Source organism: Amphibalanus amphitrite, unplaced genomic scaffold, assembly GCF_019059575.1.
Source record: "Amphibalanus amphitrite isolate SeventyFive unplaced genomic scaffold, NRLGWU_Aamphi_draft 000011F_arrow, whole genome shotgun sequence".
Taxonomy (NCBI): Eukaryota; Metazoa; Arthropoda; class Thecostraca; order Balanomorpha; family Balanidae; genus Amphibalanus; species Amphibalanus amphitrite.
Genome location: NW_024881507.1, coordinates 1,570,046 through 1,590,484, shown reverse-complemented (window position 1 = coordinate 1,590,484; position 20,439 = coordinate 1,570,046). Strand labels below are relative to the sequence as shown.

At 50.9% G+C, this 20,439-nt stretch overlaps 1 protein-coding gene across 1 annotated transcript in view; it reads left to right on the top strand.

Moving 5' to 3' along the window:
- Positions 1-19,735, top strand: part of LOC122382331 (flocculation protein FLO11-like) — a 45,561-nt gene extending 25,826 nt beyond the window's left edge. Inside the window, exons 14-16 of the mRNA XM_043367525.1 lie at positions 302-410; positions 1,181-1,277; positions 17,715-19,735. Of these exons, the coding sequence (XP_043223460.1) occupies positions 302-410; positions 1,181-1,277; positions 17,715-18,708 (1,200 nt within the window). The 3' untranslated portion in view covers positions 18,709-19,735. The remainder of the gene's footprint in view (positions 1-301; positions 411-1,180; positions 1,278-17,714) is intronic.
- The last annotated feature ends 704 nt before the right edge of the window (positions 19,736-20,439 follow it).

The following is a 20,439-nucleotide window of genomic DNA, read 5'->3' as shown; positions in this document are numbered from 1 at the left end:
TCAGGTGACAGCTGGTGTGGAAACGGGTGCTTCTTGCTTTCTCTGGGCGTTTAAACGCCGGGGTTTCGCCCACGGGGTTTAAACCCCCAGGGCGAAACCCCCCTGTCACGGGGTTTCGCCCACTCCCTACCGTACCCGCTTCATGAAATGCTATTGTGTCATGCAATGACTTCAAGGGTAACCGAGCTTGTGGCAGTGACGGCGATCCAGCATGGCTTTCAAATCACTCCGAGCGCGGCGATGCCGTCCCGGGCCTGTCCCGCTCGCCGGGGCTCCTGCTGACCGGGGTGCGCCGTTCCAGGAGGCAGCCACAGCCGAGCCGCCGCCGCCGCCGCCGCCGCCGCCGCCGCCGCCGGTCGTCCCGTCCGTCCAGCTGGCCAACGTTCTGAGCACCACCTTCCAGCCGCAATGTGTGTAGCACCGGGAGGAGCCGGGCCGGAGCGGCTCGGCCAGCGGCGCCCAGCCGAGTCGAGCCGACTCGCGGGGCCGGGCCTAGCCGGCGCAGCCGCCGCGCGGCTCATTTGCTTTGCATATTTGCTTTGCTTGGGTCATGGAGGTTGGTTGTCCCGAGAGTATCAGATGGACCCTGATGGATGACGTGGCCGATTTTGGAAACGAGGCATTATGTTCTGTTGTTTTGGTTTTGCCCTGAAAACAATCGTCTAACGGCCTTCTTGAGCTTTATCCTTCGTAACCTAACGGTCGGTGTCTGGCCTCCTCTTTGACTTGCTAATTGTATGACCTACTGACCAACTGGTGACGAGACTTACCTTATCAGACGAACCGTACTAATGGCAAACCGTACCATACGACTGTACCGTACCGACCTCACAACGACCCACGTATGTACGACTGCGACTTATTGCATCGAAATAATTTTACCGTATGGACCGTACCAAACGACAATACCAAACGAACTGAACGCGAACCGTACGAATGGACGTTACTAAATGGATCTTACTGAACGGACTTTACCGTAAGAACAGTGCTATATAGACAGCGGCTATTACGAACGACCGTACCGAATGACGTTACCCCCAAAGACCGTACCGTATTACCGTACCATACGGACCCCACCTACGCTCAAACACCCGACTACGACCCAGGCTCCGTGTCCCTCGCCGTCCCGTTGTGTGGCCGTGCTCCGACCTCTGACCTGTTGAACCGCTCGCGCCGGCAGCTGACGAAGCATCTGATGAGCAGTCCGGACAGCAGAGCCTCCTCACACAGCTCATTACTACCATTATAGAGGCGGCCGGGGGCACCGTGCAGCCCAGGTGAGAGCCCCGGGGCTGGGGAGAGGGAGGAGAGAGGGTGCGAGGATGAGAGGATGACCTCATAGCGGCGTGGGGGTGTTGACATGGAGTAGAGTCTTGTAGCGATGGATGGGGAATTGTGCTTAGTTATGATGACGTGTTTGTGCGCGGCAGGGAGAGTGGATATTTTGGTAGAAGATACCCGTACCGAGACCGGGTAAGGGTGCACTGATACCACTGACACCAGACCACCCGTATACAGTTATACCAAACTGTTCTGAGGGCTTGGACTAAGTATTAGCCTAAGTTCAGGTACATATGTATGACCGTGTCGTTTTGGAAAGGCGTTTTACAAGTTTAGTGTCATTTCCAAGCGCGACACGGGACCGGTTATCGTCAAATACCGGGCAGTTTTAGCCCAGTTATTCGGCCGCTGCTGGTCGTCGGTAAAGTGCAACACTGCATTTATGTGCGGCCGAATATTGAGCGCGTGGTCACAGCGTTCCCGCCTGCCTGGCAGCAGCGATGACGGCGGTGGTGCGGACGGGGCGCCGCCGGCCCCGCCGCAGGAGCGGTAAGGCGCCGCCGCCGCGGTCCCGCCGGCCCGGCCGCTCAGGTTCGGGAGGCCGCGGCCGCCGCGCGGGCACAGAGTGATGGCACCGAGCACCGTGCGCCGACCGCCGCCGCGCACCTAGTCTGGCCTCTGGTGATGTCCCGAGCATGGTCCTGTTGCCTGTCAGCTTCAGTGGCTGTGTTCTCGACCTGTGATTGGGTTCATCCGGTCGTGCCTCCTTTCGGTTCTGTTCTGCCATTTGGTGTGTTTGTGTGAGCGTCTTGTGTCTCAGCCTGTGTGAGCATTTCGCGGGAAATACGCAACGCCGAAGCATGCTGAAAACAAAGCCGTACCGTCGACAATCAAACACGGTTTGATTCACTACTTCGCGGCTGCCTTTCGGCCCGCGTCTAAATTTCGTCGTCCTCAGAGACAGCCTCAGCGAATGGCTGCGATCCTTCGCCGTTCGCTCATGGTCGTTAGCTCACCGATGGCTCACCGTTATGCAAGGGTTCCCTCGCCGCGTCATGGGCGCGATCGATTTGGGCTGAGGGGCAGCTGCGACGGTCCTGGTCCTGGCGCCCCCACCTGCCGGCATATATTGATCGCCGCCGGATTGTTCCGCTCATGGACGGAGCATTCTAGACTGTTTGATGTGGCGCGAGGGAGTTGGACAACAGAAAGACAAACAAGCTAGAAGTGTTCCAAAGAACATTTAATTTTCCCACTATGTGACAATAACCTTGAATGCATTAAAGTGCACCGTCAAAACGATACAACACAGTGAACGCCAACCGAACACGAGATGAACGGGATGATATTTCTTCGAGAATATCATGGTTTTGAAATAGTGACCATTTATCAAAATTTAACGCAAAAGAATATCGAGAAAATATTTTGGCATATCTAGGAATGTCTACAATTTTAAAAGACGTGTCAGTAAATGTTATGCGCCTAAAGACTAGAGGTGTCAATTTCAGAAAACGTATGTCCAAAGTCCGTCCAATGTCCAATGCTTACGTCGACTGTCCGTCCAAAAATGTCCAAGCCAGCCATTTGTCCAAAGATGTCCGACACCTACGCAATAGGTAACACTCAACACTGTTATTTAATTTGCTTTTCATGTACCATTACCACTTACCAGCTCAAAAGTGTTAATCATATTGAAAGCTGAGATTTCTAATAGCCAATCAATGTTAAACACAATTACTTTTTAAAAATGTTTAGGTGTAGCAAGCGATTGTCCAAAGTTGTCCAAAGCCTGCTGCCATTGTCCAACCGAATTCCGAATTGGACATTGGACAAAATCGGAATTCCGAAGATTCAAGTTCCGATTGACACCACTACTAAAGACCTGTACCACCAAATGACGCTTTGATGCGAATATGTTCGGCATTTTCCACCTATTAAATCTTAATGGTGTTACATTCCGTTATCGATTAACTAGTTTATTTATGCGTCGTACATACAACGCAGTGTGCGGAAATTTAGGTCCGGTATTTGTCAATTGTAAATGTCTTACACAGTGCCCGTACGATTAAAAATAGCACCCAACTAGGGTTACCCGCGTGCTCCGCAACGCGAAGGGGGGATTTTTTGACCCGTGGGTATTGGGTTGGTCTGTGTCGATTTGGTTGGTAGATATCCATTTCGTTCGATTGCTTTTTGACGGCCAAGCATTTTGTAAGAAAACAAAAATATACATCGCATCGAGGTGCCCGTGTCGTATTATCATGCGTTCTACTTTAGAATGATCGAAAACTGGCGTGAAGTCTTTTGAGGGCCATCGATGAATTTCGCTAAAAATGACAATGTAATGGTTTGGAACATTTACATTTTTAAGAATACTGTTGCTCATCATGCAAAAATAAAGACTGAACCTTGGACAGAATTGAATGCTCTTTCCAACGGTGCCATTTTTAATTGCCAGAGATACCAGATCATTGAGCAAAACCCGTGTGATTAATTAAGTGGCAAAAAATTGACAAACACCATTTTCTCCTGTGATTTGCACCACCTTGATTTGGATCAATCAGCTTTTCACAATTTTCTCATGAGAGACGGTACATTTCTCTTGCCAACAGGCGTTGTTCCAACTCGCTCCGTTTAACGGTCACCTAAAAATAAAATCAATTCCAAAATCCGTCCAAAACGTCAATTTTCCACATAAAAGTGCCCTCCTCGGTGCACGTGGCGCGTGCCATCCTCTGCATTGCACACCATTCAATAGCCCGTTCAATTCTGCACACGATGCTGTTTTCCCCGTGCCGGTCGGACCCCTGGTCACCAAGATATTGCACGGGAACTGGACCCGTGTCGGCCAAAATTAGCCGTTTTCGCCCGATTTCGCACGCCGATTTATACATGTAAAGTCTATGACGCGAATTTGCACTTTTTGAGCACGCGCCACGCGCTCCCTATCAATCCGATCGAGCTGAGACCCCTCAAAGGCACGTCGCGCATCCTTGATCTATAAGTTGTGCAAATTTCACCGGGCTAGGTGCAACGGTCTGGCCTGTAGTCCACGCAAAGCACCACCAAGTCGGGACCTCGGTAACGGACAGACGCACCCTCCTCAAATAGTAATATAGACAAGCGGCTCCGCCACTTGCTTTGCTGCGTGGTAGGAAAAAATTGCGGCACCAGCCAATTTGCTTTCGAATGGTGTTCGATTCAAATCGATGTGTCGTCTAGAAGCATAGATATGGACGGAAATGTGAAGAGAATTAAAAAAGAACTGTTCTGGGGGCTTTGTTGGATAAAATTTGGCTGATACGGGGTCAAGGCGGGTCAAAGGGATCAGTTCCGGTCACTTTGGGTCAGGCCAGGTCACATATGTAGGTCACCTCTCGTTCGATGGGATCAGCCCGGGCCACTGTTCTACTTTTACCTCCACCACTATTTACCCCTACCACTACCCCTACCCCTACCACTACCCCTACCACTACCCTTACCACTACCCCTACCACTACCACTACCCCTACCCCTACCCCTACCCCTACCCCTACCACTACCACTACAGCTACCCCTACCACTACTACTACCCATTGATGAAATACTAGGACTTACTCCACAAGGAGATCGAATGGGTCGGAGCGCTTTCAATATGTATTATACATATCGTCGTCAGCGAATCAATAACGGGTCGAATCGAGTCGGGTATCGAAGAGGTTCGGGAGCTGCGCGGCAGAGCGATCACATACTATTCGAATTATGCATTAAAGAGAATAAAAAACACGTGAGAACAATCATGATACACTAGCTGCTAAAATGAATTAAAATGAATTAAAATGAGACAGATCGTGAGCTGGGCACGAGACTCCGAGAACACCGGGAGAGCTGGACTGGAGCAGTCCGCTCGAGAGCCAATACATCGGCCTTCAGTACCCATAGAGACTGCTCACCTGCTTTCGATGCCATCAAGATCTTGAATCGAGCCAGTCATCACCAGATGCGACTTCTCCTGGAATCGGCCTATATTCGGACTGTTGGTCGGCGTGAAGCCGTCCTGGTGTCGCCGAATGACGCAAACGTGAACAGGAACTCGGGTGCCCTGCTGCATGACCGCTGGCTGCCGATAATCCGCCGTTTTTGTCAGTAGTGTTTACGTCTAGTTCGGCCTTTGTATGTATTTATATTTGTACTCGTCCTTTTACAGTTTTTGCACTCATTTTTGTATAGTCTTTTCTACTCAGTCTTTATCACCATAGGTATCCTGTTTCCCCCCCCCCCTTTATTGTATTTTTATACGTGCCATTTATGCATTTTAGCACCCCATTTTAATTCATTTTAGCAGCTAGTGTATCATGATTGTTCTCACGTGTTTTTTATTCTCTTTAATGCATAATTCGAATAGTATGTGATCGCTCTGCCGCGCAGCTCCCGAACCTCTTCGATACCCGACTCGATTCGACCCGTTATTGATTCGCTGACGACGATATGTATAATACATATTGAAAGCGCTCCGACCCATTCGATCTCCTTGTGGAGTAAGTCCTAGTATTTCATCAATTTAATTCCATCTCCACATCATGTCATTACGTCACTACTACCCATACTCCTACCCCTACCACTACCCCTACTACTACTCCTACTACTACCCATACCACTACCACTACACCTACCCCTACCACTACTCCTACCACTACCCCTACCCCTACCCCTACCCCTACTCCTATCACTACCACTGCCCCTACCCCTACCGCTACCACTACCACTACATCTATCCCTACCCCTACCACTACTACTACCCATACTCCTACCCCTACCACTACCCCTACCACTACCCCTACCACTACCCCTACCACTACCCCTACCACTACCCCTACTACTACCTCTACCCCTACTGGCTACTACTACCCCTACCATTACTACTACACCTACCCGTACCACTACCGCATATTTACGTCTGGACAACGAGTTGCGGGGAAAAGTGTTGATTTTGTCGCAGTTTTAGGAGCCGGTGATTCGGCTGGATTTTTAGGTTACTTTTTCGTTCCGATTCCTGTATTTCATAGTGTTTAGCTTTTAAATATTTTAGTTCTCTCAGAAAAATATTACTTGCCTTATAGATTTGGTTAAAGTGTTTCATTTTTATAAGCCGACCGCTAGAGTCATAAAACAATACATCAGCACTACAATTATTGTAAACAAACAAATGGAGCACCGCGCTTGGCTCTGTTCCAAGCAAGTTCCAATTGGCCTTTTTCAAGTTCATCTGGTGTTTTCGTAGTCGTGTACGTCGTTTTGTTGGAAGTTTCGGATCCCTTGTGATTGAATTATATCATATTAAAGAAACATGTTGACTGAAAACAATTCCAAGTATCCAGGAGGCTAAGGCTCCAGAGTCCTGACTCCTGAGCCCTGAGCAATATTTATATCAAGTTGAATTTAGGAAATGTTGGTTGATAAACGCAAGTTGGTCTGGCTCACTTATCAGCAAGAAAAAGTAAAATTAAGAGAGCTTATTGGACAAAAACAAGCTATACTATTGCAGGAGATCATGAAGAGCACGCTGAGCAATACCAAGCCAGAAAATGCTGGCTGATGAACGCATATTGATGTATTGGTGTGAATATTGAATTATAGCTTACAACAGCAAGATTAATTTGTGCTAACTATCGAGTGAAAAAATCTAGAATGAATGAACTCGAGCAGCTTTACTTTGCAGAAGGGTAATGTCGTAATGTGCATTACTCAGTGTCTGGCAAATGAAACACACAATCATTCCATTGCTACTGGAGGAGACAGCTTGCCGCTTGGATCACTAAATCAGCTTAATGTTTAATGTGATGTTCATCATTACTTTGCATTTTTTGAAAAAAGGATTTTAGAAGAATTGTCAATGTGACAAATACAATCCATGCAACAATGTGATCGTACGATGTGTTCATAGTCATGAGTGATTATTGGTCCAATATACAATAGCAAAGCTGTCAGCATTTCTTTCTGTGGATGGCCAGAAATGACTCAGAACATAGAAGTATTAGTTTTCTTCACAGGACTGGGATAAAAAGTACTGAGGGTAATCTTCCAGCAAGGAACTTTATAGTTTATTTTGACTTGGTATGAGATGTAGGCACAAGTAGGTAGGTACTTAGTCAATAGTCATATAGCTAGTAGTTGTGTAGGTTAGTTGGGTGCTCTTATATTAGGTTGTAGTTTTTAAATTGCCTAGTGACGTGTCCATAAAAAATGTGACCTGAGGGCTGAGCATACCTGACTAACCTGACCTAACCTCAATCATCATTCATCACACATATTTGCAACCTACCCAAGACCTGCATAGCAGTAGCACTCAGTTATAGGTAGGTACTTACTCACCCTAGCTCCTTCTCACCTGCTAACCTTCAACTTGCCAACAGTTAGCTCACCTTGCCAAGCCGTATCCAACTATCCAGGGAAACAGTCAAATGAGGAACTGGCTCATTGGGTGGCTGGTGAGAGTCTGTGCATTTAAAGTGTCTCTACTCTGAAGCTGCTCAGCACTACAGTGTATGCCATGTTAGATGCTCAGAAAAATGTGGGAAATGATAACTTGAACTAGGCTACTTTAGTGCTTTGTTCATGCTCAAGACATCAACAAGTACAAATCCTGTGGGGTAAAGCTATGAGCTGGGTGAGTAATGAGTATGTCAGGTGAGTGTGCTGTTGGACTGTAGTAAATATACAAACAAACACAGGGTCACAGTTATATTCAATCTCCACAAAAACATACAACAAAAACGCCCATAGCCTCACTCCAAGCACACAACAAATAGCTAAGCCTTGCAGTCACAAAAACGCTTTGATTTACAGGATAGGTATACAATATATCCTCTGCCCTTGGGGATCTTCCTGCCAAGTTGAAGTAAGATGACTGAACTTCAGGATTGATGAACCTTTTCTTCTTAGCCACAGCTTATATACAAGAAAGACTAAATGCTTGGTTGATTAACTGCCTTGAAAATTTTATGATCCATCTTCAATTCTGACATGAAGGCACAAAGAAAATAGTTCCCTCTCCTCTTGGAATACACAAAACAAAATATGTAATATTTAATAACTTCTTAGTGAATGGACAAGAGCAATTATCATAGCTTCCCCTCAAGTAAACCTCTGGCACTGATGAACTACACTGACACCTCTGATCCAAGATAAACTTGAAATGTGTGAATCTGTCTAGTCAATCATGCAACGGATGGAACTTGAGGTCAATATGATATTTTGCGATATACAACGTTACTTTGGAACCTTTTTTGCATGTTTGCTTCATATTTTGTAACAAACGCGCAAGAACTGCAATATTACAGCACTATATGCCTCTGGACAAAATGCAATGGTAGTGAAAACTTAGCGCTAATGGTATTCATTCTTGGCCAAACGTAATCACAAAATCTTTTTGTAGTAACTATTAAATTCCAGCCAAAAACAGTGCACGGGTTCAAAAAGAATCATTCCAATGACGGTCCATTCTTGCGGTCCTGAAATCGCCACTATTTCCGGCCTCTCCAACGCAACTCGTTGTCCAGACGTAAATATGCACCACTACCACTACCCCTACCCCTACCTCCTACCACTACCACTACCCCTACCACTACCCCTACCACTACCACTACCCCTACCACTACCACTACCTACCACTGGGTCATGTCAGGTCGTATAATAATTGGATTCAATGAGTATTAAAAAAAAACAGACTTTAAAAGTGCTTTTAGCACTGCTCCTATTCGTGCCATTCCATTACCCTGTTACGTGATGCACGTAATATGGCAGTGTTTTAGTGTGTGATTACTTGCCTGTCACAGATGCGCCAAAAGTGTAACGTTTGGTTCCCGCTCGAATCTTTGTTTTTGTCTTGATCTCCCCGCTATGCTAAATGCTCTGAGATAATAGAATTCGCTGTTGAAGTCCACGCCTCTTTCTCGGTACTGAGAGCCCGAGAACGATACATGGTGGCAGCTGTGAGACCTTAGTAGCCTATGTGGTTCTTTAAACACTGTCTTGAATGTGTTTTGAGATAATCTTTCCACCTGGAGAAACGCACAAGGTACTCTCAAGATTTTGAGGCAATCTCGGCGCACACCAAGCAGTAGGTACAAGCCAAGACAACATGTCTAATGAAGGAAATAACCACACTGTGGCCATTCCTGGCATCCGACCACCCCAGCCATTCTCAGTGGGGGGAAATGCTGCTGAAAATTGGAAGCTGTTCTCTCAAAGATGGTCATCGTACACCATTCTTTCTGGCTTTGAGAATCTCGAAAGAAGAGTACAGGTTGCACTCCTCCTCAACCTGCTGGCTGACGACGCCCTCAAAGTGTACAATGGGTTTCAGTTTGACACCCCTGAAGAGGAGCGTACTGCAGCAGAGATCATGGAGAAGATGGAAAAGTTCTGCGTCGGGGAAGTGAACCAAACCTATGAGAGGTTTATCTTCAACAGCAGAAAGCAAGCAGAAGGTGAGCCAGTAGATGCTTTTATATCTGATCTGAGAGACCTGGTAAAGACTTGTGGGTTCTGCAATGACTGTCTGCCTGCAATGATCATGGACAGAATCGTCCTTGGTGTTAACGACTCAAAGGTTCAGACTGAACTGCTGAAGTGTCGTGATCTCACTCTAGAGCAGTGCATAGACATCTGCAAAGCTTCAGAGAGTGCTTTGGCCCAAAACCGAGCCATGCGGCCAAATGAGCAGATTCACAAAGTGACTACTGAAAAAAGGAAAGGTTTCAACCAGAAGAAACAGATGAGGCATCCAGGAGACGTGAGGACCTGCAAGTTCTGTGGCGAAAGTCACAAAATGAAGAAGGAACTTTGCCCAGCATATGGAAAAACATGTAAGAAATGTGGCCTCAAAAACCACTCTGCCTCACAATGCTTCACTCCGCAGCACAGACAGAGAGTGCATCATGTCCAAGACGATGAAGAGCCTGAGTGGGTCAACGTCCTGGCCGTGTCGGATCAGAAGAAGGAAGTGAAGTGTGCCATGCTACTGGACGATGAAGAAGTCCACTTCCAGGTGGACACTGGATCCAGTGTCAACCTGCTGCCTAAGAGGTATGCCACAGAGCTGACACCAACAAACAAGATAATCCGCACCTGGAACCAGGGCGACTTCAAACCTGAAGGTACGTGCCGCAGGACGGTGAGGAACCCCCGAAATGGCCGTCTGTACTCAGTAGAGTTCCTAGTGTATGAAGGAAACCTGACTCCCCTGCTAGGACTCCGAGCTAGTCAGCAGATGAAACTGATCAATGTCCAGACAGATAACTTTGTAGAAGTACACAACCTCAATGTGGAAGACAACTACAAAGATGTCATGGATGGAGGACTGGGGAAGCTGGAAGGCGAGCACCATCTCAAGGTCAGTGAGGAGGCAAAGCCTGTGATAATGCCCACAAGGCGGGTCCCCATCTCGGTGCGGCCCAAGCTGAAAGAAGAACTGGACCTGATGGAGAAGCAGGAAGTGCTGGCGAAGGTCGAAGAACCAACCCCATGGGTAAGCCAGATGGCAATCACTCACAAAAAGGATGGGAGCCTAAGAGTCTGCATTGACCCACAGGAGCTGAACAAAGCCCTGCAGCGAGAACACACGACGCTGCCGATCCTAGACGACACACTCCACGAGTTGGGCCAGTCTCGAGTCTTCACAAAGATGGACCTGAAGTCAGGATATTGGCATGTGTGCCTGGACAAGGAGTCCAGCATGCTGACCACGTTCCAGACCTGCTACGGCAGGTACAGATGGCTCCGCCTACCCTTCGGTCTCTCTGTGTCTGCCGAAATCTTCCAAAAGAAGCTCCAACAGGCTCTGGAAGGACTTGAAGGTGTACTGTGCGTAGCAGATGACGTCATCATCCACGGACGCAACATGAAGGAGCACGACGACAGGCTGAGCAAGTTCCTGGAGAGGTGTCGAGAGAAGAAAATCAAGCTCAACAAGGAGAAGAGCAAGCTCCGAGAGAAGTCCATGGTGTTCATGGGGCACCTGATCTCCGAAGAAGGCCTCCAGTCAGATCCGGAAAAGGTGAAGGCCATCACTACCTATCCTGTCCCAGAAAACGTCACAGAGCTCCGGAGATTCCTGGGGATGACAAACTACCTGGCTCGTTACCTGCCTCATGTGACCGAGGTGATCCACCCCCTCCAGAACCTGTTGAGGAAGGACGTGCCGTGGACCTGGAGCGAGAACCAAAAGAAGGCGTTCCAGGACGTGAAGAAAATGATTGAGGCTGACGTCAAGCTGGCGTTCTACGACCCCCAGAAGGACCTCGTCCTGGAGAACGACGCGTCCGAGTACGGGCTAGGAGCCGTTATGATGCAAGATGGCAGACCAGTGGCGTTCGCTAGTCGCTCTCTGACTCCTGCTGAGCGGAACTACGCCCAGATCGAGAAGGAGATGCTGGCAGTGAAGTACGGCCTGGAGAAGTTCCACCACTTCACCTACGGTCGCCACGTCACTGTGGTCACCGACCACAAGCCGCTGGACAGCATCAAGAAAAAGCCGCTATCCAAGGCCCCAAGAAGACTGCAGAACATGCTACTGAACACTCAGAAGTACAACTACTCCCTAGTGTTCAAGCCGGGATCTGCGATCCCTGCGGCCGACGCTATGTCTCGCGCGCCACCGCCAGAAACGCACGAAGGAGAGGACGCAGAAGTGCACGCTGTGTATGCAGCGCCCTTCAGGCGAGAGCGTTTGGACGACATCCGAAAGGCAACCGAGCAGGACCAAACTCTACAAGAGCTAACGAAAACCATCGGAGCTGGATGGCCGTCTGAGAAAACATGTCTTCTGGATAGTGTAAAGCCATTCTACAACTATCGAGACGAGCTGTCAGTGCACGACGGTATCGTTGTAAGAGGAGACAGGGTGATCATCCCGAAGACGATGAGGAAGGAAATGCTCCTCAAGCTCCATGCGGGTCACTCTGGCATAAACTCCTGCCTGAGAAGAGCACGAGATCTGATCTTCTGGCCAGGCATGTCAAGTGACATCCGGGAGTACCTCGCGTCATGCGACACCTGCGCCGAAACTCCCATGAAGCAGGGGCCTGAGCCTGTGTACGCCCACGAAGTGCCTGACCGACCATGGGAAAAGGTCGGGACTGACCTCTTCACTATTGAAGGCCGTGACTACCTCGTCACTGTAGACTACTTCAGTCACTTTGTCGAGGTAGACTACCTGAAAGAAACAACCTCACAGGCGGTGGTCACCAAACTGAAGGCACAGTTTGCTCGTCATGGCATACCAGATGTGCTGGTAAGCGACAACGGCCCGCAATTCTCCAGTTATCACTTCGCGCAGTTCGCCAAGGCCTGGCAATTCGAACACCAGACGTCAAGTCCGGGCAACAGTAAAGGGAATGGAGCTGCTGAAGCCGCTGTCAAGACAGTCAAGCGAATGATGAAGAGGAGCAGAGCCGCAGGAGAGGACCCGTACCTGGGTCTCCTGAACCTCAGGAATACCCCACAAGAAGGGATGGACACGAGCCCGGCACAGCGTCTGATGAGCCGACGGACAAGGACAGGAGTGCCAACGTCTAAAGCACTTCTCCAGCCCAAGCAGAACATCAACCAGAAACAGCGACTGGAAGCCAGGAAAGCTGCCGCAAACGACAGGCACACCGGCAGGCGAGAACTGCGACCCCTACAAGTGGGGGAACCGGTCCGAATGCAGCCAATCGACGGCAGAAACTCGTGGAAGAAGGCTGTCGTGACTAGCATGCTCAAGCCGAGGAGCTATGAAGTAGAAAGTGAAGACGGTGTCATCTACCGTCGAAACCGTCAGTTCCTACGAGCTACGCAGCCGACGACGCCACAGCAGCGCCACACGACAGCCCAGGCAGCAACAAGGAACGGGGCGGAACATCAGCCTACTCCGACGCGAGCCACCACGAGCGAGCAACCGGCCGCGCATTCCGAGCCAGTTGGAGAGAGCGCTGTCGCCTCCAACTGCACCAGGTCAGGGCGACGTGTCCGTCCTCCTCTCAAGCTGAACCTGTAGTGGTTCAAACTTAAAGGAGAGGGATGTTACGTGATGCACGTAATATGGCAGTGTTTTAGTGTGTGATTACTTGCCTGTCACAGATGCGCCAAAAGTGTAACGTTTGGTTCCCGCTCGAATCTTTGTTTTTGTCTTGATCTCCCCGCTATGCTAAATGCTCTGAGATAATAGAATTCGCTGTTGAAGTCCACGCCTCTTTCTCGGTACTGAGAGCCCGAGAACGATACAATTACCCTTAATCGTATTTGTCGGAAATGGCGCTTACGCGCTTTGTGACAAATGTGGCGCATTGCAGCAAACGTGGCGCATTTTCACCCGGTGATTGAGCATGCATCTTTGCACCTAATTGCGCCCATATCGGACCATATTTAACAAAACTGTTCGATTTGCGGCAAAAATGACGCCCTGAGATAATTGTGGCGCATTGCGGCAAATGCGGTGAATTTGTAAAATCGTATCACAAACTGTTCCCATCGAACGAAAATCAACACATTCTCTCGCCACTTTTTATTCAAATTAAAAACTTGCCCATCCGCCAATGCGAGGCACCCGCCACCGATCGGCATGCATTTAGTGCACAAAGTTTGTCGACCCCGGCTCTCAATGAAGATCTACGAACCGATCAAAATTTCATTGGCGTTCTTCCAGCGCGCGCCACGCGCGAACCGTGCACCCCAGCGAGTCGAAACCTAGAAAAGGCGCTGACCCGCTCTGTCACCTAGAAGGTGTGCAAATTTCAACCTCCTACGATATACCGTCTGCCCTGTAGGCGAGGTTAATTGAACCCACTACACGATGTGCGGACACACAGACTCACAGACAGACGGATTCTGTTAGAATAGTAAGTTAGACAAGCGGCTGCGCCACTTGCTTCGCGGCGTAGCGATAAAATACGGCAGCAGCCAATTTGCTTTCGAATGGTGTTTGATTTAAATTGATCAGTCGTCTGGAAGCAGAGATATGGACGGAAACGTGCAGAGGAAAATTTTGAACATAATAACTTAGTTGGATGAAATTTGGATCATATGGGGTCAAGTCAGGTCAAGTTGGCCATCCCTGGTCACACTGGGTCAGGCCAGGTCACCTTCGGTCAGGCCAGGTCGTATAGGTCACCATCGTCACATTGGATCGGCCTGTACCACACTTCTACTACTTCTACTCATACCACTACTCCTACCACTATCCCTACCACTACCCCTACCACTACCCCTACCACTACCCCTACCACTACCCCTACCCCTACCACTACCCCTACCACTACCCCTACCCCTACCCCTACCCCTACTACTACCCCAACCACTACTACTACCCCTACCACTACCCCTACCCCTACTACTACCCCTACTACTACCCCTACCACTACCCCTACCACTACCCCTACTACTACCCCTAACACTACCCCTACCACTACCCCTAATACTACCACTGCCCCTACCGCTACTCCTACCAATACTACTACCACAACACTACCACCACTATCGCTGGGTCATGTGAGGTCACAGACTATCATATAAACTGATGAACTAAAAAAAGAGTTCCTAACCCTGCTCCTACTCGTGTCATTTCATTATTCTTATTCGTATTTGGTTGAAATGGCGCCTTGTGACAAATGTGGCGCATTGCGACAAAAGTGGTGCATTTATTCCTTTCGTTTTGCCATGCATCCTTCCACCGAATTGCACCTTTATCGGACCATATTTGACAAAGTTGTGCGATTTGCGGTAAAAATAGCGCATGTGGACAAATGTGGCGCACTGCGGCAAACGCGGTGCAGTCGGTTAAGCGCATTGAAAACTGTCTTTATTTACCGAAAATCAACACCTTCATTCGCCTCTGTTTATCAAAATAAATAACTTGGCCAATCTGTAAATGAGAGGCACCCACCGCCGATCGTCATGCATTTTATTGTCAAAGGCGATTGAACCCGGCTGCCGATGCCTTGAGATCCGAGCAAAATTTGGAGAAAAAACACCTTTTTCCAGCGCGCGCCACGCGCAAACCGTGCACCCCACCGACTGCAGACCCAGCAAAGGCACACGCCCGAAGCGTCGTCTACGCGGTGCGCAAGTTTCAGCCACCTCCTCGCAACCGTTTGACCTCCACGCACCGATAACTGACCCCATGTCACCGAAAATTTCACCAAAACTGCGAACTGCAATATATTGGGGAGACCAAGTGCGGACAGACAGAAAGACAGACAAACAGACGGACTGATCTCAAATAGTAATATAGACAAGCGGCTGCGCCACTTGCTTTGCTGCGTGGTAGGAAAAATTGCGGCACCAGCCAATTTGCTTTCGAATGGTGTTTGATTCATGTCGATGTGTCTTCTAGAAGCATAGATATGGACGGAAATGTGAAGAGAATTTAAAAAAAGAACTGTTCTGAGGGCGTTGTTGGATGAAATTTGGGTGATACGGGGTCAAGACGGGTCAAAGGGGTCAGCCCCGGTAACTTTGGGTCAGGCCAGGTCACATAGGTCACCTCTCGTCCGCTGGGATCAGCCCGGGCCACTGTTCTGCTTTTGCCTCCACCACTACCCCTACCCCCTACCACAACCCCTACCACTACCCCTACCCTACCACTACCCCTACCCCTACCCCAACCACTACCCCTACCACTACCCATACCACTACCCCTACCCCTACCCCTACCCCTACCCCTACCCCTACCACTACATCTACCCCTACCACTACTACTACCCATACTCCTACCCCTACCACTACCCCTACCCCTACTACTACTCCTACCACTACCCCTACCACTACCCCTACCCCTACCCCTACCCCTACCAACACCGCTGGGTCATGTCAGGTCACAGAATAATTGGATCCAATCAGTACTAAAATATCTGACTTAAAGTGTTCCCAGCCCTGCCCCTATTCGTGCCATTCCATTACGCTTAATTGTATTTGTCGGAAATGGCGCTTTGTGACATGTGGCGCATTGCGACAAACGCGGCGCATTTTCACGCGGCGATTGAGCATGCATCTTGGCACCAAATTGCACCCATATCGGACTATATTTGACAAAACTGTGCGATTTGCGGCAAAAAAGACGCCCTGAGATAATTGTGGCGCCTTGCGACAAACGCGGTGCATTTGTAAATTCCTATCACAAACTGTACCCATTTTGCGACAATCAACACATTTTTTCGCCACCATTTATTAAAATTAATAATTTCACAATCCGCCAATGCGAGGCACCCGCCACCGATCGGCATGCATTTAGCTCACAAAGTTTGTCGACCCCGGCTCTCAATGAAGATCTACGAACCGATCAAAATTTCATTGGCGTTCTTCCAGCGCGCCCCACGCGCGAACCGTGCACCCCAGCGAGTCGGAACCTGGAAATGGCGCTGACCCGTTCTGTCACCTATAAGGTGTGCAACTTTCAACTTCCTACGACATACCGTCTGCCTTGTAGGCGAGGTTAATTGAACCCACTACACGATGTGCGGACACACAGACTCACAGACTCACAGACGGATTCTGTTGGAATAGTAAGTTAGATGTGAATTCATTTTCGTATGGTGAAAATATTTAGCCACACGCTATGGTTAAATTCGCGGTTAAAGCTATCGTCCAGCTTTTCTTTTCAGCCTACTTCTGCTTCAAAACCGTCGACTAGCAGCAAACCTATTTACAGCGTTACCGGATCAGGGACCGATTCACGTTGGCGCACTAAGGCCCTAGTGACACTTGATTTCAAGCGTCACTAGGCGATTTCGGTTCGCGCTGAGCCACTAGCCGATTGGTGTAAAATACCGCTTAGTGTCACTACATTCAAGTGTCACTTGGTCGCCTAGTCTTACTAGCTTCCTAGTGCGCCATCTCGAATCGGCCCCAGAGCCAAACTTAAAAGTTTATTTATCGATCAAATATAAGCTGCATGCAGAACTCTTAAACTTTGAACGCACCTTTTTCATCTTATTCTGCACCATTGTAAAGGCGTCCGTATCGTTCAGACTTCGAGCCATGTTGTCAAGGTGAAAGATAGGTTTAAGGTGGAAGGTGGAGGGTGTTCACTGATGGGTGTTACCATCAGCCGTGTCGAGCGGAGGTGTCGTCGTGCCACGACAAACATGTGACGCAGAGTTGTTACGCTGTGTAGAGTGGAGGTCCCGGTGTGTCACGTATGCCCCACCTGTGCCAGCTACCCTCCTGTACCCTTCCAGGTACCGTCTGACCGCCCCGCTGACAGTTCTTTGACCCACTCGCGCGCCGCCCGTACCCTCCCGTACCGCTGTCCACCCGTCGTCTCTGACCTTCCCGTGGTCCGCCTGCAGGCGGCCGGTATATACCCTCCCGTACTGAATGACTCGTGGTCCGCCCCCGTGCGGCCTGTGCCGTCCCCTGCTGACTGTCCTGTGCCGCCGGTGCCACCGGCCGCTGACCGCCCCTCGCTCCGCCCGCAGGCCGCCGGTGCCGTCTCCGCCGCCGTCGCCGTCGCCCACCGCCTCTCCGGAGCCGACAGAGGAGGCGGCGCCGGCCGAGCCGGCCGCTGCTGCCGAGCCCGGTCGGCCGGTCCAGTCCGGCGCCCAGTCTCACGGCGTGCTGCGCCCCTCTCCCGCCGAGGCCCCGCCGCTGGTGACCCCCGACAGCGCGCCGGCCGTGCTCACCGCCGACGGCGCCATCCCGACCGTCGAGGAGGAGAGCACTCAGACGAGCACCACGGCCGTGCCGCGGCCCGCCTCCGAGACTCTGCCGGACCGCGAGCGGACGCGGCTCGGTCCGCGACCGTCCACCGCGCCCGCCGGGCCGGACACCGCCGGCCGGCTGCGGCGCCCGCCCCGAGGAGGCCCGGCCGCCGGCGGCAGTGGAAGGAGCAGTGAGCTCAGCATCCCGGCAGCGAGTGCGCTGAGCTCTCCGAGGGACAGTGCGCCCAGCACGGCGGACGCCAGTGCTCTCAGCACGGCCCGGGCCAGTGTGGTCAGTGTGCGGGACGCAGCGGACGGGGTGAGCGCCGCCTCCCGGACCGATTGGAGCAGCCGAGGCACCTCGGCAGGGTTCGGCCCGACGCCGCGCGTCGGCGACAGTCCGGTGCCTTCAGTGACGCTCACCACGGACGGGGAGTCGGCCCCCGGGTCGGCGGACCCCAGCCGACGCTCGTCGCTCTCGACGGACCTCGAGAGCCGAGCCTCCACGGGGCTGACGACAGTCGAGGGTAGGGAGTCGGAGCGGCCGGGGACAGGGGCGCGGAGCGATCCGCCGCCGCCGCCGGAGGACCGCAGCGAGGCCGAGCCGTACACTGAGGAGGCCGACTCGCTGGTGGACGACTCGTCGGGCGCGCTGCTGCTGCCGGGAGCTCACCACCGGCGGCGGCACGACACCGACTCGTCAGAGGAGGAGACGTCCGGCGCGCGACAGACGCCGCCCTCGGGCGCCGACGACACCACGCCCTTCTACTAGACGGCCCGGGCGGTGACGGGTAGGTACCCGGAGGGGCGGCCACGCCGCTCGGCGGCCCGCGCGCCTGAGTTACTGCGGCACTGCCGCCCGCGGCCTGCGGCGCTCTGGAGGCCTTGCACTATCTGTAATTGTTACGGGTGTGTTGAGATTTGTTATCAGTGCAGCTAATCATCGTCAAGCGGCCATTGGGAGGGTATATTTCCGTCCAGCCAGGGTCAAGTGCGGAACGGGACGACTTAATTCATTCGTGAGCAAAGTGCCAGAACGTTTAGGGTGGAGATTTTGAACTCGTGGCCCGGAATGTTTTAGCGTTAATTTGAAACTCGTGTATGGCTCGTGTATTTTACACTGGTCACACGCCTGGTGCTCTTGGTGTACGTGATGTGCCTCATACACGTATTATGCACCGGCAGAGATATATCCGAAGGCAGGCATATAGCTCGACTCATGTCAGCGGCCCGGAGCCTGCGGTGGGTGTGTATTGTGAACCTGCGTGTGTATGTGTGTTCGCGTGTATGAACTTCACAATTCATGCTGTTATCATGGGCTTCCTAAGTGCGCCGCGCATCCTCCTTGGTATTTTGTATACTCTTGCGTTCTTCAATCCGGTTGTTCGTGTGTACTATCGATTCCGGACACATAAGTTATCAAATCGTGTCACCATATGTCGCGTGTTATTATATTTCATCAGTCTCCTCATTTACGGCTTGTTAATGTGCATGTTACGCATCATTTTAGGTCCAGATAATCTTCTAGCTCTCGCACTTCAGAGTACGGCACAATCAGACATGACATTCGGGATTGTGATGAAGCGCCGACGCCTTCGGCCCTATCTGTGTGTCTTGGCCCGGACCAAGCACTGCCTGTGCGGTTTGGCTATCTGCCAGTGCCATAGTTGTGTCTCTGTATGTGTATCAGTCTTGTTGCGTCTGCACCGAACTGTTCGGTGCGCCGCCGATTTCACTGAGGCGTATAAAGTGTGGCGATGCCGGCTGGTCGAAGGGTTAATACACACGGTATCTTTGTATGCCGGCTCTGTGATTGGCATGGAGCTCCAGAAGGCCAGTAGTTGCTACGGAACTGAGACTGCTTAGTATTCAACTACCTCGCGGATCTACGGCTTTGATTGAAGGCGCTAAATTGAAGCGGACATATCGCCTGAATTTCTCACACCTGTTGCTTGAACGTAGAGGCACTGAACGTGGTTCGTCCCGTGCGACGCGCTCATTGGTGATCCGACCGGGATGTGACGTGCCCCGGGTCACGTGCCACAGGGGCAACATGTGGGTGGAGTGGGACGGTGCGTTCGCTGAGTCTACGATCGATTTAGGATAGATAATAGGAAGATAAGATAATCTGAAGATAGATACTAATAACGAACGGTAAAGAGGGCTGATATAGCATCTCAAGCCCAGCGCCGTTAATTTCAGCGATCGCGTGTCGGGCCCTACTACGCGCCTTTAGGCCCCGGCGGGCCCGTGGGCTGTGGTTGGCCCACTTAGTATCGCTACAAAAGTGGCTCCAGATATAAAATCGATTATGCAGATTCTCTGGGGCTCCGTCATGGCTTACTGCCCTCACAAACTACTCGTATCAGCACCTGAGTTCAGGTGAAACAGGCATACAAAAGCGACATTCGCCAGTCATTTGGAGCCGTCTCCGCTGTGAAATATTCATCTGTATGCTCCATGATGACTTGCATTGCCGAGTGGCAGCGGTAGCCACCCGCTG